At 39.7% G+C, this 25,055-nt stretch overlaps 1 protein-coding gene across 2 annotated transcripts in view; it reads left to right on the plus strand.

Moving 5' to 3' along the window:
* Nucleotides 1-2,579: 2,579 nt before the first annotated feature.
* The window catches only part of GAD2 (glutamate decarboxylase 2), a 53,690-nt gene continuing 31,214 nt past the window's right edge, over nt 2,580-25,055 (plus strand). For both annotated transcript variants that reach the window (XM_039357723.1, XM_039357724.1), the window contains exons 1-5: nt 2,580-3,059; nt 3,827-3,886; nt 4,133-4,285; nt 5,640-5,873; nt 22,733-22,823. In XM_039357723.1, the coding sequence (XP_039213657.1) occupies nt 2,984-3,059; nt 3,827-3,886; nt 4,133-4,285; nt 5,640-5,873; nt 22,733-22,823 (614 nt within the window). In that variant the 5' untranslated portion in view covers nt 2,580-2,983. The remainder of the gene's footprint in view (nt 3,060-3,826; nt 3,887-4,132; nt 4,286-5,639; nt 5,874-22,732; nt 22,824-25,055) is intronic.

A 25,055-nucleotide genomic window follows, 5' to 3' on the forward strand; every position in this document is an offset into this window, starting at 1 on the left:
AAGTGACAAGAGTCCTGAATTGGATTCCATTTCTGAGCACGTTATTTTGCTGGTAACAATATGTTAATGATGTTCCACTCTCTCCATTGAGCCTCTGCCCTGGGATATCTTGAGAATTTCTCATCTAAATACTAACCAGATCTCAGCCAACTTAATTTATTTTCAAGCTTAGACTGCCATAAGAGATGGACTTTAAAATGCAAAACTAAGAGTAAAATTAGAGGTTATTCTGATTGGATGCTTTGAAATCAATGCTGTATGAGATTTTGTTTTTCATTTACTATAAAGGGCAAGATGAGCACATTTCAAAAAGGGAATTTTATCCCAGCCTAAATGTAAGCATGCTACCACATAATGCCTATGTAAATATAGGGGGAGGGCTCCTATTATCACTGAGTACAGAGGGAGTCAGTTTTCATTCTGATCACAGCTGGAAAGAAAAACCGCCCTGTTGCATGATTGAAGCCCAGATGTGATTGCTCAAACCCAGGTGAAACAGGGCAGAAAATGTACTGACCTCAAATGGCATTAGACTAAAACTCCAATTAATCCTGATCGTGGCCCATGATGGGGCTATGAGTAGTCTAGAATGCCTCACTTCCAGTTACTCCAGAGTTGGTGGTAAATGCCTCCAGCATAGCTTGACAGACTAATGAATCTGTCTCCCATTCATTAACTCACAAATGTGTTTTTCAACCAGCCAGCTGAGGTTCTTACTCCTGCTACCTGTTCATGGACACAAGCCAGGGACTTGAACAGGATAAGAAGATGGTAGACAGTAACCATCTTCAGTTTTCCTATAGGAAATGCTTCTTCACTATCGTGGAGGCAAGAGGTGTCACCAAATTATACTCTCTCTGTATGAGAAGCATTGATGTTGATTTTCTCTGTTCAAGTACACATTTTTGTCTTGGAGCCCTGTATTTTGATTCTGGCAGACAATGTATTCACTGCCTCTCTAGGAATACTGTGAAATCAGTTCACCAACAGGGCATCTTTGATGTACATCAACAAATTAATTGAAAGCTATTATCTGCCTGCAGATACCCTAGAGATAAAGCACACTCCAGGCAAGATTTATTACCCCTCCAGTATGCTTCCACATTTTTCAGTTGGCTAGAGGATAATGGGAGCCGAAATCCAACAGTTCTGGAAGATACCAGGGAGGGGAGAGCTGCCCCAGACTTCTAGCTCAATATCTTGAGCGTGTTCGGATCTAATTTATCTCAAAAAGAAAAACAGACAGCAGTGTCAATCAATTCCATCCTAAGCATAGAAAGAAAGCTGATGGAAAGCTGTAGTGTTCCATGCAGTAAAGGTGTGGCCTTCTTCCCTTCCCATCCCCTCTCCCTGAGCTGAAGAGTTCAGGAGCAGGCACAATCAATAGGATGGCAAAGTAAGAATGGTGTGAGAGAGAGAGAGAGAAGGAGAGAGAGAAAGCAGCTATGTAGCTTTTGATTTTTATGCTGATTGCCATAATTGAGGATGTACTATGTTTCCCATACTGCTGCTTCTCCAGGTCTGCTTGGCTCACTAGCTACGAAGGAAGCAGAAATTGTCCAAGTTGTCTCATAAAGTGGCTAAGTACTTTACTTAGTCCTATGACATATGAAAATTATGACCCAGGTCGTACAAGGCTTCCTGACTGGGGGTTATCAGATGTTGTGAAAAGAAAATTCCCCGAAATAATGGGAGATAATATTTGTAGCCCATTGCACAAGCTTCATGGTAAAGCTTCTTTTATGTGATTTCCATGTCAGGGGAAGATGCTTGTTTTAAAACAGAAAACAACTGGCCAGAAACTTTCTTCTGACACAGAGGCACAGGAAAACCAGGCAAATTGGCAATGGAAAGAGTTTTGCCCTACTCAAGTGTTAGCCCAGCATCTCTAGCTAGGACAAGGAAAATTGCTTGTTTAAATATCTGGTGGGTGAGATGGCCAACAAGTGTCCATCAACTTGTAACTTTTCCCTCAGGCTAAATAGACTGTGTTATTTCTCGCCAGTGAATCTCTAGTTGGGCCAACTGTTCAGATCAGGAGCACAGAACGTCTACAGAATCAGAACAGGGTTTTCAGTGCCCTAAGAAGATCCAAAGGTGCTGCAGTAGCTGAAGTGTGACTGGTGCCCCTCAAAGGAGGAGAAGGGAGTGGGAACTATCCTGTGATCCCCACTAGATCTGTTTTTCGTTATGGATGGCCGAGTTGTTGGCATCTTTGAGTAAAGCAATGTTGCCACTCCAGATACAAGTCATACACTGCTGCCTCTAGGAGACGTGCATGATGTGAATCGATCCTTCTGTTCTCAGCCCTGTGCAGGGTAAGAAATTTCTGACCTGGCCCTGCTGTGACCTTTCTTAAGTACAGCCCTTGAAGGCTGGATCCCGATGTGATCTGAAGCATCCTCCTCCTCCTCTTTCAAGACGGCCACTGGAGCAGACTACCAATCCTGCCTTCTTCCCTCGCTCTTTCCCCTGCTCTCAAATTCCTGAAGGGCCTCTTCAGTTTTGGCGTCCTTCTGGTTTTTGCTGCAGCCTGAGGCGGCCCCAGTTGGAGTGGGCTGATCGCGTTGTCTGCCAGGATCACAGCAGCAGGTGGCCATTTGCTAACTGCCGCTTGAAGGCAAAGCTCCCGCCGCCGTCGCGCCTCCTCTCAGCCGCTGTTTCTGAAGGCGAGTCAGCGGCGGGTCAGTAGCGCGGAAAGCACGGATGTCTGCCCAAGTGGCGCGCCCAGGTCTTCGGTGAGAGGAAATCACGCGCAGAGCCTCTCTGCCGTCCTCGTCGCGTTCAATCAGGCCCGCGTCCTCATTGCCACCCTCCCCCGTACGCATTCGCCCCGGTTTCTCCTGCGCCCTCCCTTCCTCCCCTCCCCCCTCTCTCACGCACCCCCCGCCTCGTCCCGCCTTTCGCGGCGGCATCTCTGTCTCCCGCACACACAGCCCAGGCGCTCCGGCTGCACTTCGGCAGCTTCTCAGCGGCTCCTCAGATGGCAACTCCGGGAGCTGGTTTTTGGTCCTTCGGAGCTGAGGAGGGATCTGGCGATCCGGACAACCCAGGGACAGGTAAGAATCTCTGGCCCGCCTCTCTCTGGCATACAGTCAGCCCGCCGGAAGAGCAGCCCAAAGCCACCTGCCTGAGCGAAGTTGCTCTACGCCTAAATCTTCCCGGACTTTTGGCATCTCCCCATCCGACCTCGTCCCTTCTCGCCCTGAAAGGAGAGCTTCAGACCACGACAACCCAGTCGGTCCCCCTGGCCAGGTAGACCTTGCCCCGGCGAAGGAGGGCAGCCCGGGCGTCGAAACGAGGGCGAACTCCGGGCTTTCAGGCGTCTGCGAGGAGACGCGCCAAAGCTCACCAACGACCCAAAGTGAAATGGAAAGAAAGGCGGGCTGGGTGGGTGCAGGTGGTGAAATTGGCAATCCTGGATGCGCCGCAACACTGCTTTTCTTGAGCCGATGAGATCTCCAGAGAAGCATGAGCAAGGCTGGGGATGATGGAAGCTGTGGCCGATTGCAAAAGGCCCTCTTAGAAAGTTATAGAGGTTACCCCCTCGAATTTAAGGACAATCCACGGAAAGAGAGCGGTTGAGGCTTGCTTTCTTGAGCTTAAAATCTTTCTCAGAGAGAGAAGGAGGAAAGCAACTCGCGCATCTCTATCCTAAAGCACTGCTCAGGACGCAGAAGCCTCTGAGAGGCTTGCAACCGATGGACCCTCACTCCGCTACTCATAACGTCGACAGAAAGAAATAGCGGTCTATTATGTAATAAGGTCTATCCGCTGAAATCCACCCATGTATCTAATGCCAATTCTTGTTCTCCTCTGCCTTTAGCCAAAGCCTGGTGCCAGGCTGCCCAGAAGTTTACCGGAGGCATTTCAACCAAACTCTGTGGTAAGCATCTACGCCAAAAGGGACCCCATATCACCGAAAGTAACCTATTTTTATTTTTTAAAAATAATATCATTTCGGCAATAAAAATAATCTCCCCCAAGTCCCAAGGACGCTTTCCCGAGAAATCTGGAAATTGGCGATCCTTCGAGGTGTGCGGGCAGAGAGAGACATTGGAATGGGGGGGGGGCGCATTTCGCTCCAGTCCCCGCTGTGCCATTGACGCTTCGCCCTTTGTGTCTTTGTTAGCGCTGCTCTACGGAGATGGCGACAAGACCACGGCAGCGGGAGCGCCGAAGGCAGACCCTGGTTTGGCCGCCAGAAAGGGGGCTTGTACCTGCAGCAAAAAACCCTGCGCTTGCCAGAAAGGAGAGCTCAACTATGCTTTCCTGCACGCCTCAGGTAACTGGACTCTAGCCGGCCCAGCACTTGACGGTGGTGGCGGCGGCGGCGGGGGAGAGAGGGGGGCTGTAAATGTGGGTGGGTAGTCAGACGTTTTGGAAGCCCTCCCGCCTTTGGGGTTTCTACTCCTCTTTAGAGGGGAGTAGAAGAAGCCGGGTAGTTCCACACCAAAGGGCATTCTGTCACTCATTTCCCCCAGCCCCACCCCCGGAGGTGAGGCGTGCGCCACCCCTTCTTTCAAAAGGAGCGGAGATCAGATGCCAGCTCCACCAGAACGCTCCTGTCTTCTCATTCAGCCACCAGAAAAATTCTGTTTTTCGACTTCACAGAGATTCCAGACCTTCTCTTCCCCTCCCGCCTCATTTTTATATACATTTTTTTCTATATTCCCACGTTGAAAAACCAACTGAAATCTGCCTAAGCAAGGACTAGCTTCGCTTTATATTAACTCCGGAAACACTGCCCAAAAAGCTCCTGTTGATTCCAACGCAAATAAATTAGTTTTTCTTCATTTAGGTGCAACTATTTCTACAGTAAACTGTTTTCGTTTCATGGGCTACTCCTAAATTGTTTAATTTCAAACCCCACCACATCTCTCTAGGCCCAAGGAATACTCAGAGTAGGCCGGTGGGCAATGTGTGTGTGTGCACGGGGGGGGGGGGGAAAGACACTGAGAAATGTAGAAATTTTGAATCCGACTGTTAAATTTGGAAGAGCTTGCCAAGAAGAATATTTATGGGACACGAATCATTCTGGCTCAATAAATCTATTTGAAAACAAACTACCGTATATTGCTCGAAGACAACATATATATAACTAATAAATGGCCTTCTTTGACATCACATAGAAGCTGGTCCGAATAATGTCAGTGGCTCCGCATCCAGTAACGTTGTTTTCTGTCGGAGAACTGTTGTCAAATTGACGGTTGATTCAGCACCACTTGGAGGAGAACAGCGACCAAACCGATTTTAAGATTTATAAACCTAAATTTTTTTGGGGGGGGGGGTTAATGGTATTGGTAGTATGTGTCTAATTTTTGAAAGAGAACTCTTTGATTTTTTTAAAAAAAAACATGCCACATATTTAAAATATTAATTCTTAAATATAGATTTCTGTGTTGACAACGACAGTGACACTAGGTTGACAGTGACCTAACAATATATTTCATGTTTCTGTGTCTCTCCCATTCCAGTGATTTGAACTGTACAAAAAACAAAGCGTTTAGATATGTTAAGGACCTGCAGATTATTACAGGGTAAAGGAATGACTTTACAACAAATACAGTCTGCCTCGACTGTTTCTATTCCAAGTGTAAATCTGAAAGGGTCGCATCCTGTCTTTTCCTTCTCTGCAGATCTTCTACCTGCTTCGGACGGGGAAGCAATCACCTTGACTTTCCTACAAGATGTGATGGATATTTTGCTTCAGTACCTGGTAAAGAATTTTGACCGATCCACTAAAGTGATTGATTTCCACTATCCAAACGAGCTGCTTCAGGCGTATAACTGGGAATTGGCGGATCAGCCCCAAACCTTGGAGGAAATTCTATTGACCTGCAGGACGGCGCTGAAATACGCCATCAAAACAGGTAAGCCGGCTCGGCTGACCATGACCAGGGCAGGTTTTTGCTATTGATCATCTTGGCCACTGCAGCCTTTTCGTGCTGGGCCTTTAAGGGAAAGAGCTGCAATTTCTGGGCAGGGCGAAGGAAGAAGGGGAGCGGCATTAATTCGATTCCGCCGCGGCTAGTGGGTAGGACTCGGGACAGTGACCGTCAGTGGGAGGCCGGACCCTTGAAGGACAGCAATTGCTTGCCGTGTTTGTGAGAGGAGGGAGAAGGTTTGATTCCGAGGACAGAATCTTTCTCTCACACACCCCCTTCAAAAAGTGCACCATTTGGAAAGTAAACCCCCCCCCCTCTATTTCTGTCTCCTCCGGCACAGCGCCTGCAGTTCCAACCGGAGGTTCATATTTCTGTTTCTTTCGCTTTTAAAAGGAATTGAAGCATTTTCTGGCTGGATAATTCCGACCCAAACGGAATTGGCTTGAGTAGCTGCGCGCCTCTCCGTGGCTGGACCTAAACGGTATAGGCCATGCCAGACTAATGATTTATAGTCTCTTATAGTGTCATCTGACCATTACCAATATATCAATAAGACAGACATTTCAGCGCCACAGCGATGGCTGGGTGACCCTCGAAAACGCTATAAATCACTCGTGAGGCAATCGCTTTTGGGGTGGAGGGTGGGTGGGAACAAAGGGATGGTCGCGGGCGAAGAGGAAGAATAAGGAAAACCACGAGCAGAGCAACAGGGCAAGAAACGAAATATCGATTGAATAGGAGAGTTCCTCGATTGCGCCCGGTAATACAATATTCTCTTGTTATTTTACCTCAATGCCCATAGCAAACGGCGGCTAGCACTCGATAGCACTCTGTGGGGGAACTCATTTCCCCCCCCCCCCAACGCGCTCCATCAACCCCAGCCAGCATCATCAAACCACACTAACTCCCATGGCTGCGTGGCTGTGTGATAAGGGTTGTATTCAAATGCATCTCGGAGACACCCAACGGGTGAAGGAAGCCTCGCCCATCCATTAATATTTGTAGAGGTTGCAGTTTTTCTCGCTTCCTTCACCCTCTTCTTATTATTATTCTTCTGCTTTCACGGCATACTTGGCTCTCTTCCTGCCAGAGATGAAAGTGGCTGAACGGCATTCTTGGGAATAAGCCAATGCGGGCGGGGCGGCTCTTGCCCGACCTTCGCTCGCGGCTGATGGCCCGGTTCTCGAGATGCCAATGGAAGGAGGTCTCTCCGAAGCCAAACCTCAGAGCAGCGCAGCCTCTCTTTATTTGCTATCGCGCACGGTTCTTCTGCCTCAATTTACAAATTTGGGGAGAAGGTTGAGAAAAAGGGGTGCCAAATTTAGGTATTTGGCCGGATCTTGGTATGGCACCCGCTTTCTTTTTTGCTGAAGCCGCCCTGTCTTGAATTTCGTTGCTAGCAGGATTTTCTCTCTCTTCTCTTTCTCTGTGACATCGATTATTTTTAAGAATATCCCTGCCAGATCAGAATGTGGGAGCCATGATTGGTTGTGTAACTGGGTCGACGGACTGATTTAGGATTCATCCACCTACCCCGGTGGCAAATGAGTCTGTTTTAATTTTCAAATACTCCGATTTCGGGACACGACCTCTTCCTAATTCTTCCTGCAGGCAGTTCTCAAAAACGTGGCGTTGCTTTCCCTTAAAAAGGGTCGGGGATGGGGGACAGCTTTCTACAGCCCCGTCCTTCTGCGCTCTCTTGGAAATCATTCCTGCAGCTTTCTCCGGATTTAAACCCAAAGAGGCCTGTAAAAAAATTCAAGCTTCATTTAATGGCAGATTAAGAAAATTGGCTCCCTAAAAGAGCTACTCGCATTTGGAAAAAACCTGCACTGGAATTCATGTGGTCGTATTCCAAGGTTGCCATTGCAAGAAAACCCAGCAATCTCGGTATGATTTGTTAGACAATGGTAAGAGAATCTGAAAGGAGAGAATTCTGTCCATCTCCAGCCTCCCATCCAGAAGAATCAGTCGAAGTCAGTTCTTTTCAGTTTGTAGATCCGGGATTTGTCCACCTTTCAGCCAGGCATTTTAACTGAATGAGAGAGAAGGTGTAGTTTAAATAGGCTTTTCCCTTTCCTGATACCCTCCAGATATGGTGGACTCCAGAATTTTCATGTCCAGCTCCAATCCTCCCTGGGAGAAGGCTGAGATAAACAACAATAGATTTATTGGGCCATATGTGGGCAAGAACAGATTTCCTGCAGCTGGACATTCTGCGGTTCATGTAAAGAATTGCACCATTCCCATGATTTTGAGTCCATCAGCATCCATGTGTTTCTCCAATCTGGAATATCCTTCTTTTCCAAGAATACCGTCAAGAGGCTGGCTGAAGATGGTATTGGGAAGCCCATTCAAAGTAGCTAAACCCAATCAAAGTCAGGATAGTTGTCTGAATCAGAATGGGAACCCATGAATATGTTTAAGCTTACAGAAGAGTCCAAGAAAATGTCCACAGAAGGATATTAGGGTCAGGAAGGCCACTTGAAGTTATATCTTCCTTCCTCCCTGCAGGAAGGGTTTTGCAAGATCTGACCAAAAGAAAAGAGCTGGAATGGTATCAAGAAAGGAAAAGTATGTTTACCCAGGTCTCCAAGTCTCACTCATTCGTACAGATATTTCACTGAGAGATGTGTGCATGTCCATGCATGCAAAGATTTCCAAACACAAACACATATAAATTGACACATGTTTGTCTGTATTAAAAGATCCATAAATCAGATATTTTTTCAAGAGTTGCAACTGCTGTTCATTTCTTATGTGAATAATACAGCTAGTGCATTTCACACTCACATATCTAACTTTCAGCAGAGGAGGAGGAACTTATTATGCATCCCTTCCTTAGTAGGAAAAAACATAATGTATTATTTTATCCAGCACACTCAGTCCCACATAAGGAAATACAACTAGATAAATATGAAGCAATTCTTAAATGATCAGTTGGTTACTGATCCAGTTGAAAGACATCCCACTGTTTACTGTAACATTAGATTAGGTTAGGCTAGGTTAGGTTAGGTTAGGTTAGGTTGGGTTGGGTTAGGTTGGGTTGGGTTAGATTAGATTAGATTAGATTTATTGTTGTTTTTCCCTATGGGCACAAAGGCACACATTAAAAATGAAATTTAGTTTCTTGCTCATAAAGTGTACACATACATAACACACACTTAAAACATACTATATACAACATATGTATAGACCTACACCCTTACATATAAGTAACATATAAATATTATTCACTGTCCATCTTGAATACATAATGGAAGGAGGAAGCTTTAGAGTTCACAAGGTTAATGCTGTATGGAACAAAACTGTGACTGAATCTGGATGTTCTGCTTCGGATACCACGGAGCCTCCTCCCAGAAGGTAACAAGGAAAACAGGTCATGGAGAAGTTGCATAATGTCCCAAATGATCTGCTTGCTGATGGTGGGTAACACACTTTTTCCCCTGAATATTCCCCAGGGATGTACTTCATTTCCAAAAATCTTCCAGACAATTGTTGAGAACTCCAGGAGAGGCCAGTGCTCAAATTGGTATAAATTAGACCAGAAATCAGCTAATTTTTCTTCAACCTTCTAGATCTACTAAATTTCAGAATAGTCAGCTGATGTACTGGAAACTGAAATGGAGGGCAGCAGCTGGCAAAGACTGAACTAAAATAAGAAAGATGGAATGAAAAGCATATTGTTATTTAAACGTGCTTCAAGTCTGGAGGTTTTTAAAAAGAGATTGGACTATTTGTCTGCAATGTATAGGTTTTCCTGTTTGAGCAGGATGTTGGACTAGAAGACTTCCAAGGTCCCTTCAAACTCAGTTATTCTCTTAAATCTTTTGAAACCCAAGGATTTTCCCAATTTACTTGGCTAGAATACAGACTTAAAAGAAAACCATATCTGATACTGTCTGAGACACAGAAAAATACACTGGTGTAACCTAATTGCCAAGTTCTATTCTGCCACATAATGAGACAGGGTTAGGGTTGGAACATGACTTAGTCAACAAACTGTGATTAGACATGTGAGACTGCATTACTACAGTATATGTTTACCTGTGGTAAAATGAACCATGGTTATGCAATTAATCCAATATTTTAGATGTTTTCACACACTAACCCATAAATAAACTGTGGGGTTTCTGTAGTGTCTGATTCTAAAATATGGTTCAGAATACTCAGTGACCTTTGGATCTCTTGCAGTTTGTTTTCCTGGAAAAAACTATATCTGCAAATACCCTGGATTTAAAAAGAGTTTTCTGTATTCCTGGAAATCACAGGTGCAAGGATTTCCATTAAAAAGAAGAAGAGAATTTGGAGCTGAGATTTCTAAAAAAAAAACACACACACACAACCAACTCCTTATGCTTTATTGATATACAAATTGAATACAACAAATATGCAAACATGCTCAGATACTTCCTTGAATGTGAGAATTGTTTAGTTCAGCTTTGCTGAACCCAGTGCCCTGCAGCTGTATTGGACTTGACTACCACTACTATGATCACAATGGCAAGCGGAGTGGGGAGGCACTCCGCTTGCCATTGTGATCATGGCAAGGAATTTGGGGCAAGGAATGGCAAGGAATTTGGGGAGTTAAAGCACAGCACTTGTGAAAGATGCAAAGTTGAGCAAAACTAATCTAGTTTAAATTAATAACCAATAAGAGTCAAGGGGGCATCCATCCTGGAGTTGCCCCCCTTTTTTCTCCTCTCTTCTGTGCCTTAATGAAGTTCGTGGACTCGCTTGACAATCTTCTCTTAGCCATTGCTAACTGTTTTGGTTTTATGTTAATATAAAAACTCTCTGGAATTGAACTCATTTCTAGTGACTGCAGGAGATCTCCGCGCCGTTTTCCTGGGGGGGGGGGCTTCCGTTGCCTTTCAAGGGATTCTTGTCTATCAGTTGCACCCATGAACAAATCAAGTTCGATCATGTTTTTCTTTGTCTAACCATTACAAAGTGCGCAATTTTAGCGCGTTGCCAGAAGTCACCTTCATTTCGGCCATAGTGTGGCTTCCTTGGTTTGACGCAACAAGTCGTTAAGACTCAGGCCCTTGCCGTTCTCAGCCTGAGGTTCATGCGAAGCCAGCCATTGCGCATTTTGGTTGTATTTGATTGGTTTTATTTGCTCGTTCAGTCGCGGAAACCGCTTCACGTCACCAACAAAGCAGCTTCTACCTAACATCCCACAACAGCTGGCTTTGGATAGCTGGCTTTGTGTCGCCTCGATCACGGAAGGGGCCCTGGGGCTACCAGAACTAGGCTGCAAAAACCTTGATTTATATATATATAGCCAGATACGAGACCGTTCTTGGTGGCTGCATCTCCCGCAACAGGGAAGCTCACACTCCGCCAGCCAGCCCTGCCCGCTCCTCTGTTGCCTCCAGCCTCGTTGCGAGGCGCTTCCAAAAAAAAAAAAACTGGTGCTGGAGAAAGGAAACGTGAGGAGAACAGAGGAGAAAAAGCCGGGAAATTAGGGAAAGATGGGGGGGGGGAATGTTCGGATTTTCTGCTCGGGGTGTTTCTTATCAATTAGACCAAAGACCAAATATGCTTTATTCTAGGTTCAGTTAAGCCGCGAATGCTTACACAACCAATTGTGCTTCATCAAGCGAGCCGTGGTTAAACATCATGGTTTTAGCATATTTGCGTTCCATGTGTTGGAGTGTCACCCAGTGACGGTCACGTGGCAATGAACGTGGGAATGCTTGTCTTCCATGGTCAACGGAAGAGAAGCGATGGTGCATAAAAATACAGCATTTTGCAAAGAACTGTTAACAACATACACCTGGCTTTCAGCCATCCTTTAGAGATGCCAATGGATGCTAATAAAATTTGCTGCCTCAAACTTTACTGTTTCAGAGAAATATTGTCGTGGTTGTAAGTATATCTCAACTTGAGATACTTTTATAGAAGCAGAAGAGAATTGGGGTTATGGATGTCTTCATCTGCTTGTTTACTGGGGAGGAAATTACCTGTTTTTTGAGCAGAAGTAAACATGTAAGAGAGAAAACTCCCAGGAAAAAGAATTACAGTGCAGAATTGTGTCATTTCACATTCTAGTCTTGTCCAAGGTGTTGGACTACACTCCTAATATTTTCATGTTTCATTCAAAGCTGGGTATTCCCACTATAATCATTTGGAGAGCATCTGATTGGGAAAGATTGACATGGGTTGTCACCCTGGAATTGCTGTGTCTAAATTCAGAGAATTTAGCTGTACCTAAGATATAATATTTAGTTCACCTTGGCTAATTCTGAAGAGCAAAGGAGGATCAGTCCTAGTTAATATTTGGATAGGCAACTAGAAGGAAAACCCAGGTCTGTAGTCTGGGCTAAGAAGTCATTAAAATCTCCACCCCCAAAAGACAATGACCATCCAGTACCATATTACACCTAAGAAAACCCAACTTGAAGGAGACATTAGAATGATAGCACTTTCCTACCCCCTCTGCCATGCATGGCAATTGGCTCTTCTTACAAGCTAAACTGGAGATGTTGAAAAATATGCTAAATTCAAAATGTTTTTTGTGAAATAATAGACACTATTTTTTGCTGCTGCTCTTTGGAATCCAGCAATTAACATTTCCTTCAGAGAAAAATAGTGCCTCTATTCAGACATTGTTAATTGGACCCTGGTTTCTTGGTTCACAGGATACAAACCAGCCATAACTCTAGATTATGACAATCTGTCTGGCTAAAATGTGGTGTATTTATAGTCTAAAGTGCTATGGGATCAAAGCCAACATTTAGGAGACTGAATTGCTATATTGCACTCAATGAATAAATCCACAGATGTTGCTGACCCAATTGGATGGGAATAAATAAAGAAAATAGAGATACAAAAGAGGAGAAAGAACTATATCGCTTAGGCCACAATTCATTATATACAGTTATCTGGGAGGAAATCTATTGAACCTATAGGCCTATATTTTTGAAAAGGAATCCCCTTTGGACATAAATAGCTTTTAGGACCTTGCAGAAATAACAGGATCAATGGAAAGACCAAGAATCTTGAATAGCATTTTGAGATGCAAGTATCTACAAAAGGACAAAAAAGAAAACTGTAATGGAGACTCTTAATTACAAGGAATGTCCTAGCCAGTTTGATTTAGAGGTTAAGGCATCATACTAGAAACCAGAAGACCATGAGTTCTACTCCCACCTTAAACACAAAGCTATCTGGGTGGCCTTGGGCCAGTCATTCACTCTTAAGTCACAGAAAGCAGACAATGGTGACCACTTCTGAAATCTTGCCCAAAAAACCAGCAGAGATTTTTTGGGCAGTTGTCAGAAATCAACACAGATTCGTAGGCACAAACAAACAAAAGCCAAAATTTCAAGGAATAAACCAAATGTGTGCCTGCTACATCTATTCTGTGAAGTTTGCTACCTCCCAGAAGCATAGATCAGGGATGTCAGAGAAGAATTTCCAATATTCATCAGACTTGCTCTTCAATGTAGAGTCAAATGTACCTTGTAAAAATTGTTACAATTAGTTCACGCTTTGAAAATCTAGGAAGTAGATTGAGGAGTCCATATCAAATAATATTTTCATCCATCCTTCCAATCTGTGGATGAAGCCTGGAAAAAGGATAGTGGTTACTGCAGGTAAATGTCTATGAAAATTATGTCAAGAATAATTGACAAATAAGTAAAAATAAACATATTTAATTTATGGGATCACGGTATTTATTATTTGGATTATGAGCTGCTGGTATTCCACTTCATGAAGAGTTGGGTAATGTTATTTTTTAAATCTATTTTAATTTTATTCAAAACAAGTTAAAATAAAAAACATCCAAAAATGTTTTAAAGAAACATACACAGAAAGAAAAAAAACAAAGCAAACAAGACATTAAAAAAGAAGAAAAAGTACATAAGAAAAACTAACACATATATGCATATGGTCCTCCCCAGTTGTATATTGATTAATATATTACAACAATATTAGTTTCCCACCCTTTGCGAGGCAGGCCCAAAGAATTTTAAACTATTAAACTACTAATTCTAATTGCAAATTGTTCATCTGTCACCTATATACTATATTAATAACATAAGAGGAAGTTAACAGTTAACAGGAATAACAACAGTAAAGACAAGATTAATATTCCAAAACCTTCTGTTAACAAACTGTTATTGTAATCAATTTGTAGAAAATTTACCACAGCTTCTTAATTATCCCAAATCACCCCAAGAATTAACACTGATTGCTCCTAGATCAAATATCCATGCTTCTTTCCTAATACCATCTTTTATCCATTGTCATCTAATTAAATACAATAAGCTCAATCTCCAAAGCCAGTCTTTTTCCCAAAAAAGTCTAGATGAAATTGTCGTCCAGTTAAATGTGATAAATCCATTCTCCAATCCTTTTCACTAAAAGAGGTCAATTTATCACATCCACTCAGACAGTTTTCTGCTATTGTATAAGAGTGCAGACTTGAACTTGAAGTCCGGGAGGGAGGTGTATGAAGTTGACCAGTCACTTGCCTCTGAATGTTTTCCACAGCCTTTATGAGTTCATCAAACTTTTTTTTAAAAAACTTTCAGTTAAGAATTACATGTTGCTAAACAGTCTTTTTTCCAAGTGTTAGCCTTCATCCCTTTTTTGTAATCTAATATGTTGTTGCTCTATATAACAGATAGAGAATTCTCTAAAAAAAAAAAAAACAGGGAAGATGTTTATGGATATTTTGATCCAGAATTAAAAGAAAGATTAAGAAAAATAAACTCCAAACTTTTTGCAAATTGATAAAATACAAAATCCCTGTAGTAAAAGTCCAACAAAAATGTAAATCAAGTAAAAGCACTTTTATTATCCAAGGACATGCTGTGTTTCCTTAAGAAAAAGTGAAAGTTTTCAGCAGGAGGTTGAAATAAATTACATTCAGCCAACCTGTCAACGTTTAAAGATAAAAAGAAAGTAAAACACTGTATTCAAAAAATAAAGTTAAAACCCTGACATGTTTAAGAAATCAAATTGCCAAGAGGAAGATATATGCCCAGCGGCTTTCTGACCACTTCCAAAGGGAACTGGAATCTTCAAGATTCCTTCCCAGGTGAGTTCACAGTCATCCAAAAACCAACTTGTGTCATTCCTAGATGCTCCCATTCGAATCCAGGGAGCAGCATTAGCAAAGAACTGGCTTTGGCAGCAAAATTGGCAGATTGTTGGCAAGAGAAAAAAATTCCCTTACCATTTGGCAGCCATCTTGGGAATGAATCTGCCAAGACTTGAGAAATGTTATTGACTGAAGCAGGCCTAACTGTATCAGACTGAATCCTAAGGGCAGTCAAAGTTAAAGCAGAAAAATAAGAATTTAACTTCTTATGCAGTGCAGAAACAAGTGAAGTTAATTATACAGGGACTTATTAAACCAGGCAATGAAAAGCCAGGAAGAATATTTCTCATAAAGTTCATAGCCTGCATTTATCTATATCAATGTCCACAATATGGGAGATAAATGTGAATTATTGTAAATATGCTTCAATAGATATAACTGAAATCTGGCAGACTACTTTTCATTATTGGGATATATCTTGCTCAAAAAAAGAGAGAAAGCAATAGAAATGAAAGTTCTATTCTCACACTGTATGTTAAAACTATCTACAACTGTACAGAAATATGAAATTGATAGTATAGCTGAGAACATTTGTATTAAAATAAATAGAAAAAGGAATAAAAATAGTTCCACTGCTGATATTGCATGATTGCTCACCATTTAATCTGGAAGAAGATAAGGCTGGAACTCTTTAAACAACGTACAAAATAGTAAGCATTAGGACAAATGGAGTCCAGCATTCCTGGCTTATTTTATTCATTTATTTATTAAATTTATATGCCGTCCATCTCACTGTCAGGTGACTCTTGACTTATCTTGCTGCCAAGTTTTTTCTTTGAAAGGTGGTGACAAGCACAAGCGAATCAGCTAACTAACAGGGAAGACTTTGTTGAAAAAATAGTGGCAATGTAGAGGGAAAGTGGCCATAATATTTAGAAATTCCTGATAATAAAAGAAATTCAAGCTGACTGTATTCAAATAGATACCTCCGATTTAAAGAAAGCATATGTTAATGACTCAAAATAGGAATAAGGTGGATTTCATGGTAGAGGAAGCTAAATGTCAAAGATAAGTGAAATTATTATACTTATTTATAATGGCACACATTCAATTCTAGCAAATAAAAAAGTAGGAAAAAACCAATGTAATTGCAGAAAAAGCTTCATGAACATCTAAAAATAAAATAGGGCACCTATTTCTGGGAAGAGATGCATAATGCTGAGGAAGAATATGAGCAGATAGTCAGGATTCATAGTGAAAGTGCAGATTCAAATTGAAAAAGATGTTGAGAACTACAAAATGGTTCAACTTCTTCAGATGTATTCAAAACAAAAGGAAGAGAAAATCTAGCAGCTGCTTGATAAAGATAGAAAATTGTTAAAAGGCAGCAATAAAAGGGGAGTTAGCTTATATTCTGACTGAGCCTTTTTTCTGTTTTACTAAGCAATTCAAGAGAGCTACAGTAGTTGTAGGAGCACATTTTAGCTTAAGTCTGGCAGAAACATAACCAGAAAAAGAATAGAACACCACAGCTATTATTGCTATCTTCAGGAGAGAAAAGAAGATGTAGAGAATTACAGACCTTTTAGAGCCAGATGCCTATCTTTAGAGCAAATGATAAACTGCTTCATCTGTAATTATCTTGAAAATAATGCGGTGATGATTAGATGTCAGCAAGGATTTGTCAAGAAATTGTGTCAGACCAATCTCATTTCATTTTTTCAATCAGTATCCTTCCCTGAAGATTGCAAGAATGCTGTGGACATAATATCTCTTGACTTCCACAAGGCATTTGACAAAATACTCTTAGACTTCTCTGTTAACAAGCTAATAGAATATGGAATGGATTGTCTGCACCCTACCTGCCTTGTTACAAATCTGAGTCCTCACCTGATTTTGAGCTGGTGTGTATATTGGATCATTGTATATTGGGTGATAGGATGTTTTAGATTTATGCTGTCTTGACAATTGTTTTTTATATGACATCATATTTATCTGTTTTTTTCATTGTGAAGCCACCCAGAGATATCCTGGAGTGGAATAGCCTAGAAATTCATTGAGTAAATCAACAAATAATGATGATTAAGTACAGCTAATTTTGATGAAGAGATTAACAAAACGCTTACCAGCTTTGCAGATGATTCAAAATGGGGTGGAACAGTTAATAACTTTAAAAGACAGAATCAAGTTCAAAACCATCTTGATGGAATAGAGAAATAGGTTAAAAATAACAGAATGAAATTTAATAGACAAATGCATCAGTCTTCACCCACCCAAAAGAAATCATCATAAAATGAATAATCTCATAAATGTAACTCTACTACTTTTTGGAATTCCATTACATTGATTTTTTTAATTAAATATTATCTTATTTGTATATTAAATACTTTTATATTCCTTCCTCTTGCAAATAATTGAATTATTTGTAAATAATACATAAATATTATTAAACATTTTCTTTGGGTTGGGCTGCAAATCTATTACACATGACAAATGATGGAAAAGAAGCAAAGAAAATTTGAAGCATCTAATTCAAAGATTTCAAAGCACTACTCATTTACTACTTCCTGTAATTGTCCACAGTCTAATCACCAATTACATTAAAGGAAATCTGATGCCTTATCTAGAAGTTTATGAATTCAATTGAATGCAATTCTCAGAATCCTTAACTAAGATAGTCAACAAATTATAGAAGATATACCTCCATCACATCTTCACAGCATCATGTTGGGATAAACTGCTCTACAGCATGTAGCCATCTTAACATAATATATTTAGTTTGCACCTATAATCTTTTTTATATAACATTGTGATCTAGGACATACAAAGAATCACGTGAGATGGCAAGTATATCACATTGCTGTGATAAATAAATAAATAAATAAATTGGTGTGGGTAATCAGGAGTCTATAAATTAGTTGGAAATTGTGGATATCACATCTTTCCATAACAAAAATCTGGATTTGATGTGGTGGCATCTTCTTGGACAGTTTTCCTGGCCTTGACTATCTAGAATGCGATTAGTACTGAGGTCAGTCTTCAGTCATTTGCTAAATTTATTTATTAAAACTGCCTGCCATTTCCTGCCTAAAAACCCATTTTATTGTCCTGCTGTTATTATGGTACATAGACCGCTGGTTAGGGAGATGTGGAGATAGAAGAGGATTCACTAGGAACAATATTAAAGTAGCATGACACAGTTAGGAGCAAAATATAGTCTTATAGTGCAAAGGACTCACTAAGGATGAGCCACATAATATGTCTAACTGACAGAAGAGAATAGCTCTGGGAATAGCTCAGAGTTGAACTGTGGATCCCTGGTATTCTGTGAGCTTTGTGGTTCATTTTATTACCAAACTAGGTAACATCATCAGTGCTAGAAGGAAGTGAGATTGTTCTGTCTAAGAGTGGCAGTCGAGAAGTCACTCGAGATTAAGTGGGGCTCAACAATCCACTTGTGCGTAATTTTTTATCTGACAAAATACTGTTCCCTGTAAAACACTGAAATGAATCTAGAGGCTACATGGAATCACATTCATATGGAAATCTCTCCTATAAAATATTATTTATTTTCCTTTTCTTCGTCAGTGTAGAGGAAGATCTCTCATCATGATTGAGTTAATCCATATATATAGGTTTGCTAGAAATGTTTCAAGATCAGTGCACTCTGAACACTATTTTTGGTGGAAAGAAGGGTGTATAATATAAATATGAAAACATCCAATAAAAATATGTTATGAATGTAATTTGTTAAGACTGCAGGTGCACATGCCATGCGTTTTGCCATTAAATTATTTCTAGTAATTTAGTACAGTTTCAATTCAGCTTTTCCCATTCTGGTGCTTTCCAGATGCACTGAATCTCAACTACCATTTTTGTAGCAATAAATCAATAAATAATCAATGAAGGAAAGCAATGGTTAAGTGTTGCAAAATTAGCTTATAGGACTGCAAATTTATTAAATCCAAATCCTAATGTGGGTGATGGGGATTATATTAGAAATTTGGAATTAATAGTTTAATTATTAATGTGAAATCTATGTAGATATACGATTAGATTGAATTTGATTTTGCTATGCCTTCTACAGCAGCCAGGTTTGAAAAAAAAGCTATATGTGAAGATTGAAAGTGTACACCTAAAATGTATGTGGGTCATAGACATTGTCTACATTAGATTTTGGCCACTTCCAGATTCTAGGAGGTGAGCTACAAGGAAATATTGTTCTTGGAATGAAAAAAAAAAAAAACCCTCCTTAGGCCTTCATTAGCATACTGAAAAGCCCAGATTTACATCCCTTAGCCATATGGATACTGAACCTAAAATGTCTGTTGCTAATCAAGGCAGTTGTTAAGTGAGTCATATCCCATTTGATGACCTTTTTGCTTTGCTTGTCAGAAGCTCCTTAGATAGGTTGCAGATAACAATGCCATGGCCCCAGGATGCTGCAGCCAATTGTAAACATACGGCAGTTGCCAAGCATCTGAAATTTGATCTTCATTTGACTTTGGGAAAACAATCATAAATGTGAGAACTGGTCATGGGTCACTTTTTTCCAGTGCCGTTGTAACTCTAGACAGTCATTAAACAATGAACAGTCATTGTAACTGAGGACTACCTGTATTAACCTACTGACAGTCCTTGGCCTAATTGTTCTCTCACACTTTATTTTACTCATTGCATCATTCTGTAGGGATGGCACAGTGCCACCCTGGGACAAACACGGGCTAAAATAACAGGGATAAAAATCAGGGGAATTTAGGTCAAACCTTACACTTTGCTTTTCCAAAACAGGCTCCATAATTTTAAGCTAAATTAACAGAAGGTTGTGCTCTGATTCCATATCTAAGAGAGTAATTGGTTTTGCTGCCCCCTTCAACCTTCCTCCTCTCCGTTAGTTTCACCCACACAACCTCACTGTTCAGCTTTTGTGTGTCACTCTGTGGATGACAGCAAAATCCCTTTCAGTGCTGAAGTCTTTATGATATGCATGTGATTGATGTAAGACTGCTCAAGGGAGATAATTTTCTTTTCAGTTTCTGTATGCCATTTTTAATAGCCTTGCGGTACCTCCTGCTTCCCTTACAGATAGAGATGTTATATATCTTAAAGAGGAGCTGTCTGGGGCTTGATTTCAAAATCAAATGCTGGTGAAGCTGCTCTTAATCTTCTCTTGTGCTGTCCTGAATCTGAGACACAAGTGTTGTGTGGTTAAGCACACGTGTATATGTTTTAACTGTTCTAGCAACTTCGGGAAACTTTTATTTATGTATGAAAGAATAGCTCCAAAGAATTAACTAAACATCTCCAGACTGTTTAGAACATATAAGCCAGTGGAATAAACCATATAAATCTATAGGACTTTTCTCATGTATCATTCTGACACACCAGTGAAGATAATTTCCATCAGATTTCTTTAAAAATCACAATTAACAGGAAATTTGATGATTTATTGTTGTTACTTTCTGTCCAGGAAGAAGTAATATAGTCTTCAGCTGCCTGGGAAGAATTCATATCTTCACCTATTTCATTCCATTACCTCCTCTTGCTTTGTCTCTTATCATCATTAGTTGTTTATCATATGGGTTATGATTAATCATGAGTAACTACTCAGTATTCTGGCTGGTTCTTCTGATTCTGAAATATAGCAGTAATTGGTAACAAAAAAAAGATTTCTTCATATGGTAAAGGGGAATTGCAATTAAAATAATATTTATTTCTGTTTTTCTTTAGAAGTACTTAAAAAAAAAACAGTGTTTGCAGAAGGCTGTTTTTCTGGAATGTGCTAATATGTAGTATACTGTATCTGTTTTGTGGTTTAGAATAGAGCTACTCTATTTTATCTGGGCAGTGAAATCCAGGTGGCCCTGAATTGAAAATAGAGATCTGAACACTCTCTAGAAGTTATCTAGCTACTAGAAATTGCAACCTAAGGATGTGCAAATGCCTGTGGTGGTCCTATTAATTAGAACATTGGATGAATCTAGCCCTTGTAGTTTCTGAGCCATTAATCACTCTACTTGCTAAGCAAATTAAGCTAGTTGTAATTTGCTTGATTGCAGGTCTATGAATACAGTTGAAATATTTTTATCTGTCCATATCTAGATTAATTACTGTGCAAAGAACCCTAGAGGGAAGAATTCCGAATGTGCTGTGTGTGGGAGCTACTTGAAGTAACATACATGTGTTAAACTGTTATAGGAAAGGGGTAGAAAGAAATCCAAATAATTTGCATATTTACCCTTTTCTAGCAATGGAAATTTGAGCATCGTTTCCTAACTGAAGTCTTCCAGCTATGGTGGACTTCCATTCCTAGAATTCCTTTCAACCTTGCTAGCTAAATATTTTGGAAGAGTGTAACATATCTTGACAATTGGTTCGTGACAATTGGTTTACAGGAGTATTTTTAATTAAGCAGGGAAAAAATAAGTGAGAGATAAAGGTCCCAATCAAACAGAGCTTAGTTACTCAATCTAAATATGAATGAAGACCATTAGTTTTAGGAATGCTTTGTGCATTATTTAAAATTACTCTGCTAATAACCAGAAAGTCATCATATTTTGTAGAATTCACAGTTACACTGGGTCAAAAGGTACAAAGAGAAACAAATTGGTGATGTAAAATTCAGTCCTGTTCTTCTCTTAATAAGACTGGCAAGATTTTATTTACACATTTCTGTCTTACTGTCTTATTTTTATCAAAAAACACAAAGACCCATGTAAGATTTATTTCTGATATCTGAAAATGATCTACAGGAAAACATCTTAGAGATGATCCTTTCTAAAAACTAATGAAAGGTTGTGAGAAATGATTTGTGGAGGATAGAGTTAGTATTGGTGGGAGGCAGTCTCTTTCTTCTGAATATATTTATCAGACGTATATTCATCCTGTTTTGTGATTTAGGCTTGTTATAAAATAATTTACTGCCCATTAAGAATGTTTATATATTGATGGCTCTGTCTACAGTATTTGGAGTTTATTAGAATATTAAGCACAGTGCATGTAGGATGGCCAAACATTGTGATTATATAAGAAAACTTTTTTTGCTAATATGTAGGAATGAATACCTGTTACATATGGTCTATCAGCATTCAGATGGTGATGTTTGTTCTGACAAAGGGGCAGAGAGCAATTTGGGCAATTTGTTCAAATTTTATGAAGTTGTTTTGTTTATTAGATAAATGTCCAGGCACATTTTGCCTGCCCATCTCCTTACCTACATTCTCTTCTCTTTCCTTCCCCTCCCCTTCCCTCTCCTCCCCTCTCTTCTCCTCTCTTCTCCCCTCCCTTCCTGTGCCCTCTCCTCTCCTCCCCTCCCTCCCCCTTCTCTCTCCTTTTAGAGGTGAGAATGTTATTTTACTATGTTAACGCTGTTTACATAGCTATCTTTTTCTTTTTGTTTTTACCTAGTTTGAGAAAATAAAGATTTTTTTAAAGAAATTCTTTTGGATTCATATAAGATGCTCTTTGTATAACTATATTGAAATATAATTCAACTGTCATTCAACTTTTTCTGAAATGGAAAAGATCCATCTAGTCCTTTTAAGAGAACAAGGCATTTTGAGTAATGGTGAAGCTAATAACACCTGCACAAAAGTCTCTCTGTATAGAACCTTCATCCTCATTGCTTAAAGCTAAACATAATGGGTTTTCACTGAAGCTGTTTGCCATATAAATTCAACAAGGTTGGGATTTTATGGACCAAAATGGACAGCAGGAAATATGAATGTAATAGAAATATAGTAAAAAAATTGTATCTTTCAATGTAGCTTATTCAGATGTTTTGCAGGGCATCCCAGATATTTCAATCAGCTTTCAACTGGATTGGATATGGTTGGATTAGCTGCAGATTGGCTAACTTCTACAGCTAACACTAATATGTAAGTATGTAAATTGACTAATAAGATCCTTTTAAGCATCATTAAGTCAGAAATTAATTTAGATTGTTTTCAGAAATAAAGTACACTATTTTACTATCTATGCAAAATATTTGTTTTTTTAAATTAGCAACAGTAAAAAAAAATCCTCATTGCCTGAGTTTGTCCATTTTTGCATGCATGAAATTAAAGTCTTCATAGATGAAAGCTGGTCCAAAGATTATTTTAATTGAGGGGTAATGCTCACATAGCAGGATAGATAAAAGTTTCACTTTTTGAGAATAGTTATTTCTTGTTCATTGATTTGCAAAGGACTTAATAAAACTTGCATTCAGTTCATTAGTTACAAGGAACAAAACCCAACAAACATATTCGCATTCATAATTAATGAACAATAATTAATCAGATAAAATTTCACATTCATAGTTATTAATATATTTATTTTATAGTACACAAGAGGTTGCACTATTGTCAGCAGATAGATTAGCATTTATATTTTGCATGCCTCTTTTTAAGAAAGAAAAAAAGAAAGAGGGGGAAAAATGTAGCATTTACCATGTATGGCTTGAAAAATGGTTCTACAGAACAGTGAGAGTTGCATAGCCAAACAGATAAACAGAAAATAATTTGTTAGTAAAAATATGAAGAGCAGGTTAAAACTAAGGGAGGCAAATGGGGACTTTCGGTGGTGTAGCGCTGGCGATGGCGGCTACTTTGTAGCTGTCCTCCTGAGACAGCGTTAAAACCGCTGAGAACAGCAGGCATCAGCTGTTCTGCGGTTTAAAACCTCCTTCCCGGGCCAAGGGAGGGAGAGGAGTTTCACCCTGAAAAGTGGTTGAGCCTCTGAGATCTCCAAAGGAGTTTCTTTTGGAGTGAAAGGAGTGCTCCCACAGAGTTCAGGGTGTCTCCGCTTCTCAGGTGCCTTTGTCCCTTGTTGTTTGGGACAACGCAAGATGCCACTCCCACCTCCGCGCTTAAAGAGAACTGGTGCATTATTTAAAAAGCGGACAGAGCTGATTAGAGGATTTTATTTTTTGATTTTATTTGGATTTTAAGTTTGGATTTCAAGTTTAAAGAGTTACTTTCATTTTCTTTTTTTTCCTTTGTTGAGAGGGAAAGTAAAATGGCGATTTGAAGTTTTTTCTTTTAAGGAGAATGGATTTTGTCTATTTAATTATTTTTTTCCTTTCTCTTCTTTTCCTATTTTTCTTTTTCTTATTACAATGATTTTTTTGAAGGAGGATTTGGGTTTTTGAGTTAATCTCCCTCTTTTTTGTTTAACTCTTTTTTTCTTTTTCTTTTTTGTATTTTTTAAGAAGGAGGAAATAGGAAAATAAAATTTTTTCTTTTAAGATGGCTTCAAAACGCCCAGTAATTTCTACAATTCCTAAGGTGGTTTCTTCTTCGGTGATATTACCAGTGCAACAGCCTAAATCAACATTATTACCCCCTTCTTCTGCACAGTCACTAACGGTAAAAGATTTGCAAGATGTAATGGGAAATGCTATATCTCAAATTAGGGGAGAAGTGAAAGAGATTTTAGTGGAAAATAACAGGATCTTGAGGCAAGATATAGTTTTGGCTTTAAAAGGACTTGCCTCTGTTGTTGAAAAGTTGGATTTTCGTGTTGAAGAAGTTGCAGATAAAGTGGAGGTCTTGGAGGGAAAATTTGATGGCATGGAAAAAAAGATGGAAAATTTTCAAGATGAGATTCTTATGTTTCAATATAGAGAGATGGAATTCGCTTTAAGAATCAGAGGCTTGAGTGAACATCTGCAAGGAGATCTGAGAGAGATGGTTTCAAATGATTTTGCTGTGATTTTGGATAGAGAAAAAGAGGAAATACTCAGAGAAATTGAAAAAATATTTAGAGTTAACTCTTGGGTTGCAAAGCAAAGAAATCTGCCAAGAGATGTGGTAATTTACTTTGGGAAAAGATCCCTACGCAATGAAATTATACAAGTTTTTTATAATAAGAGGTTTCAGATTGCAGCACAAGATGTTATAATTTTAAAGAGATTCCATCTAAAATTTTAAGAAGAAGAAAGGAGTTTGCTTTTTTAGCAGATGAACTTAAAAAGAGGCAGATGCCATTCAGATGGAATATCCCGATTGGAATAGTGGTGAGCTATGCGGGGATACGTTATAGACTTAATACTGTTTTTAAAGCAAAGGAGTTTTATACTTCGGTCCTGGGAGCATGCTCATCGTCACCTATAACGTTTAAAGTCTTGG

This window comes from Crotalus tigris, unplaced genomic scaffold (assembly GCF_016545835.1).
Source record: "Crotalus tigris isolate CLP2741 ecotype Arizona unplaced genomic scaffold, ASM1654583v1 scf7180000018940.2059657, whole genome shotgun sequence".
In the NCBI taxonomy this organism is placed as follows: Eukaryota; Metazoa; Chordata; class Lepidosauria; order Squamata; family Viperidae; genus Crotalus; species Crotalus tigris.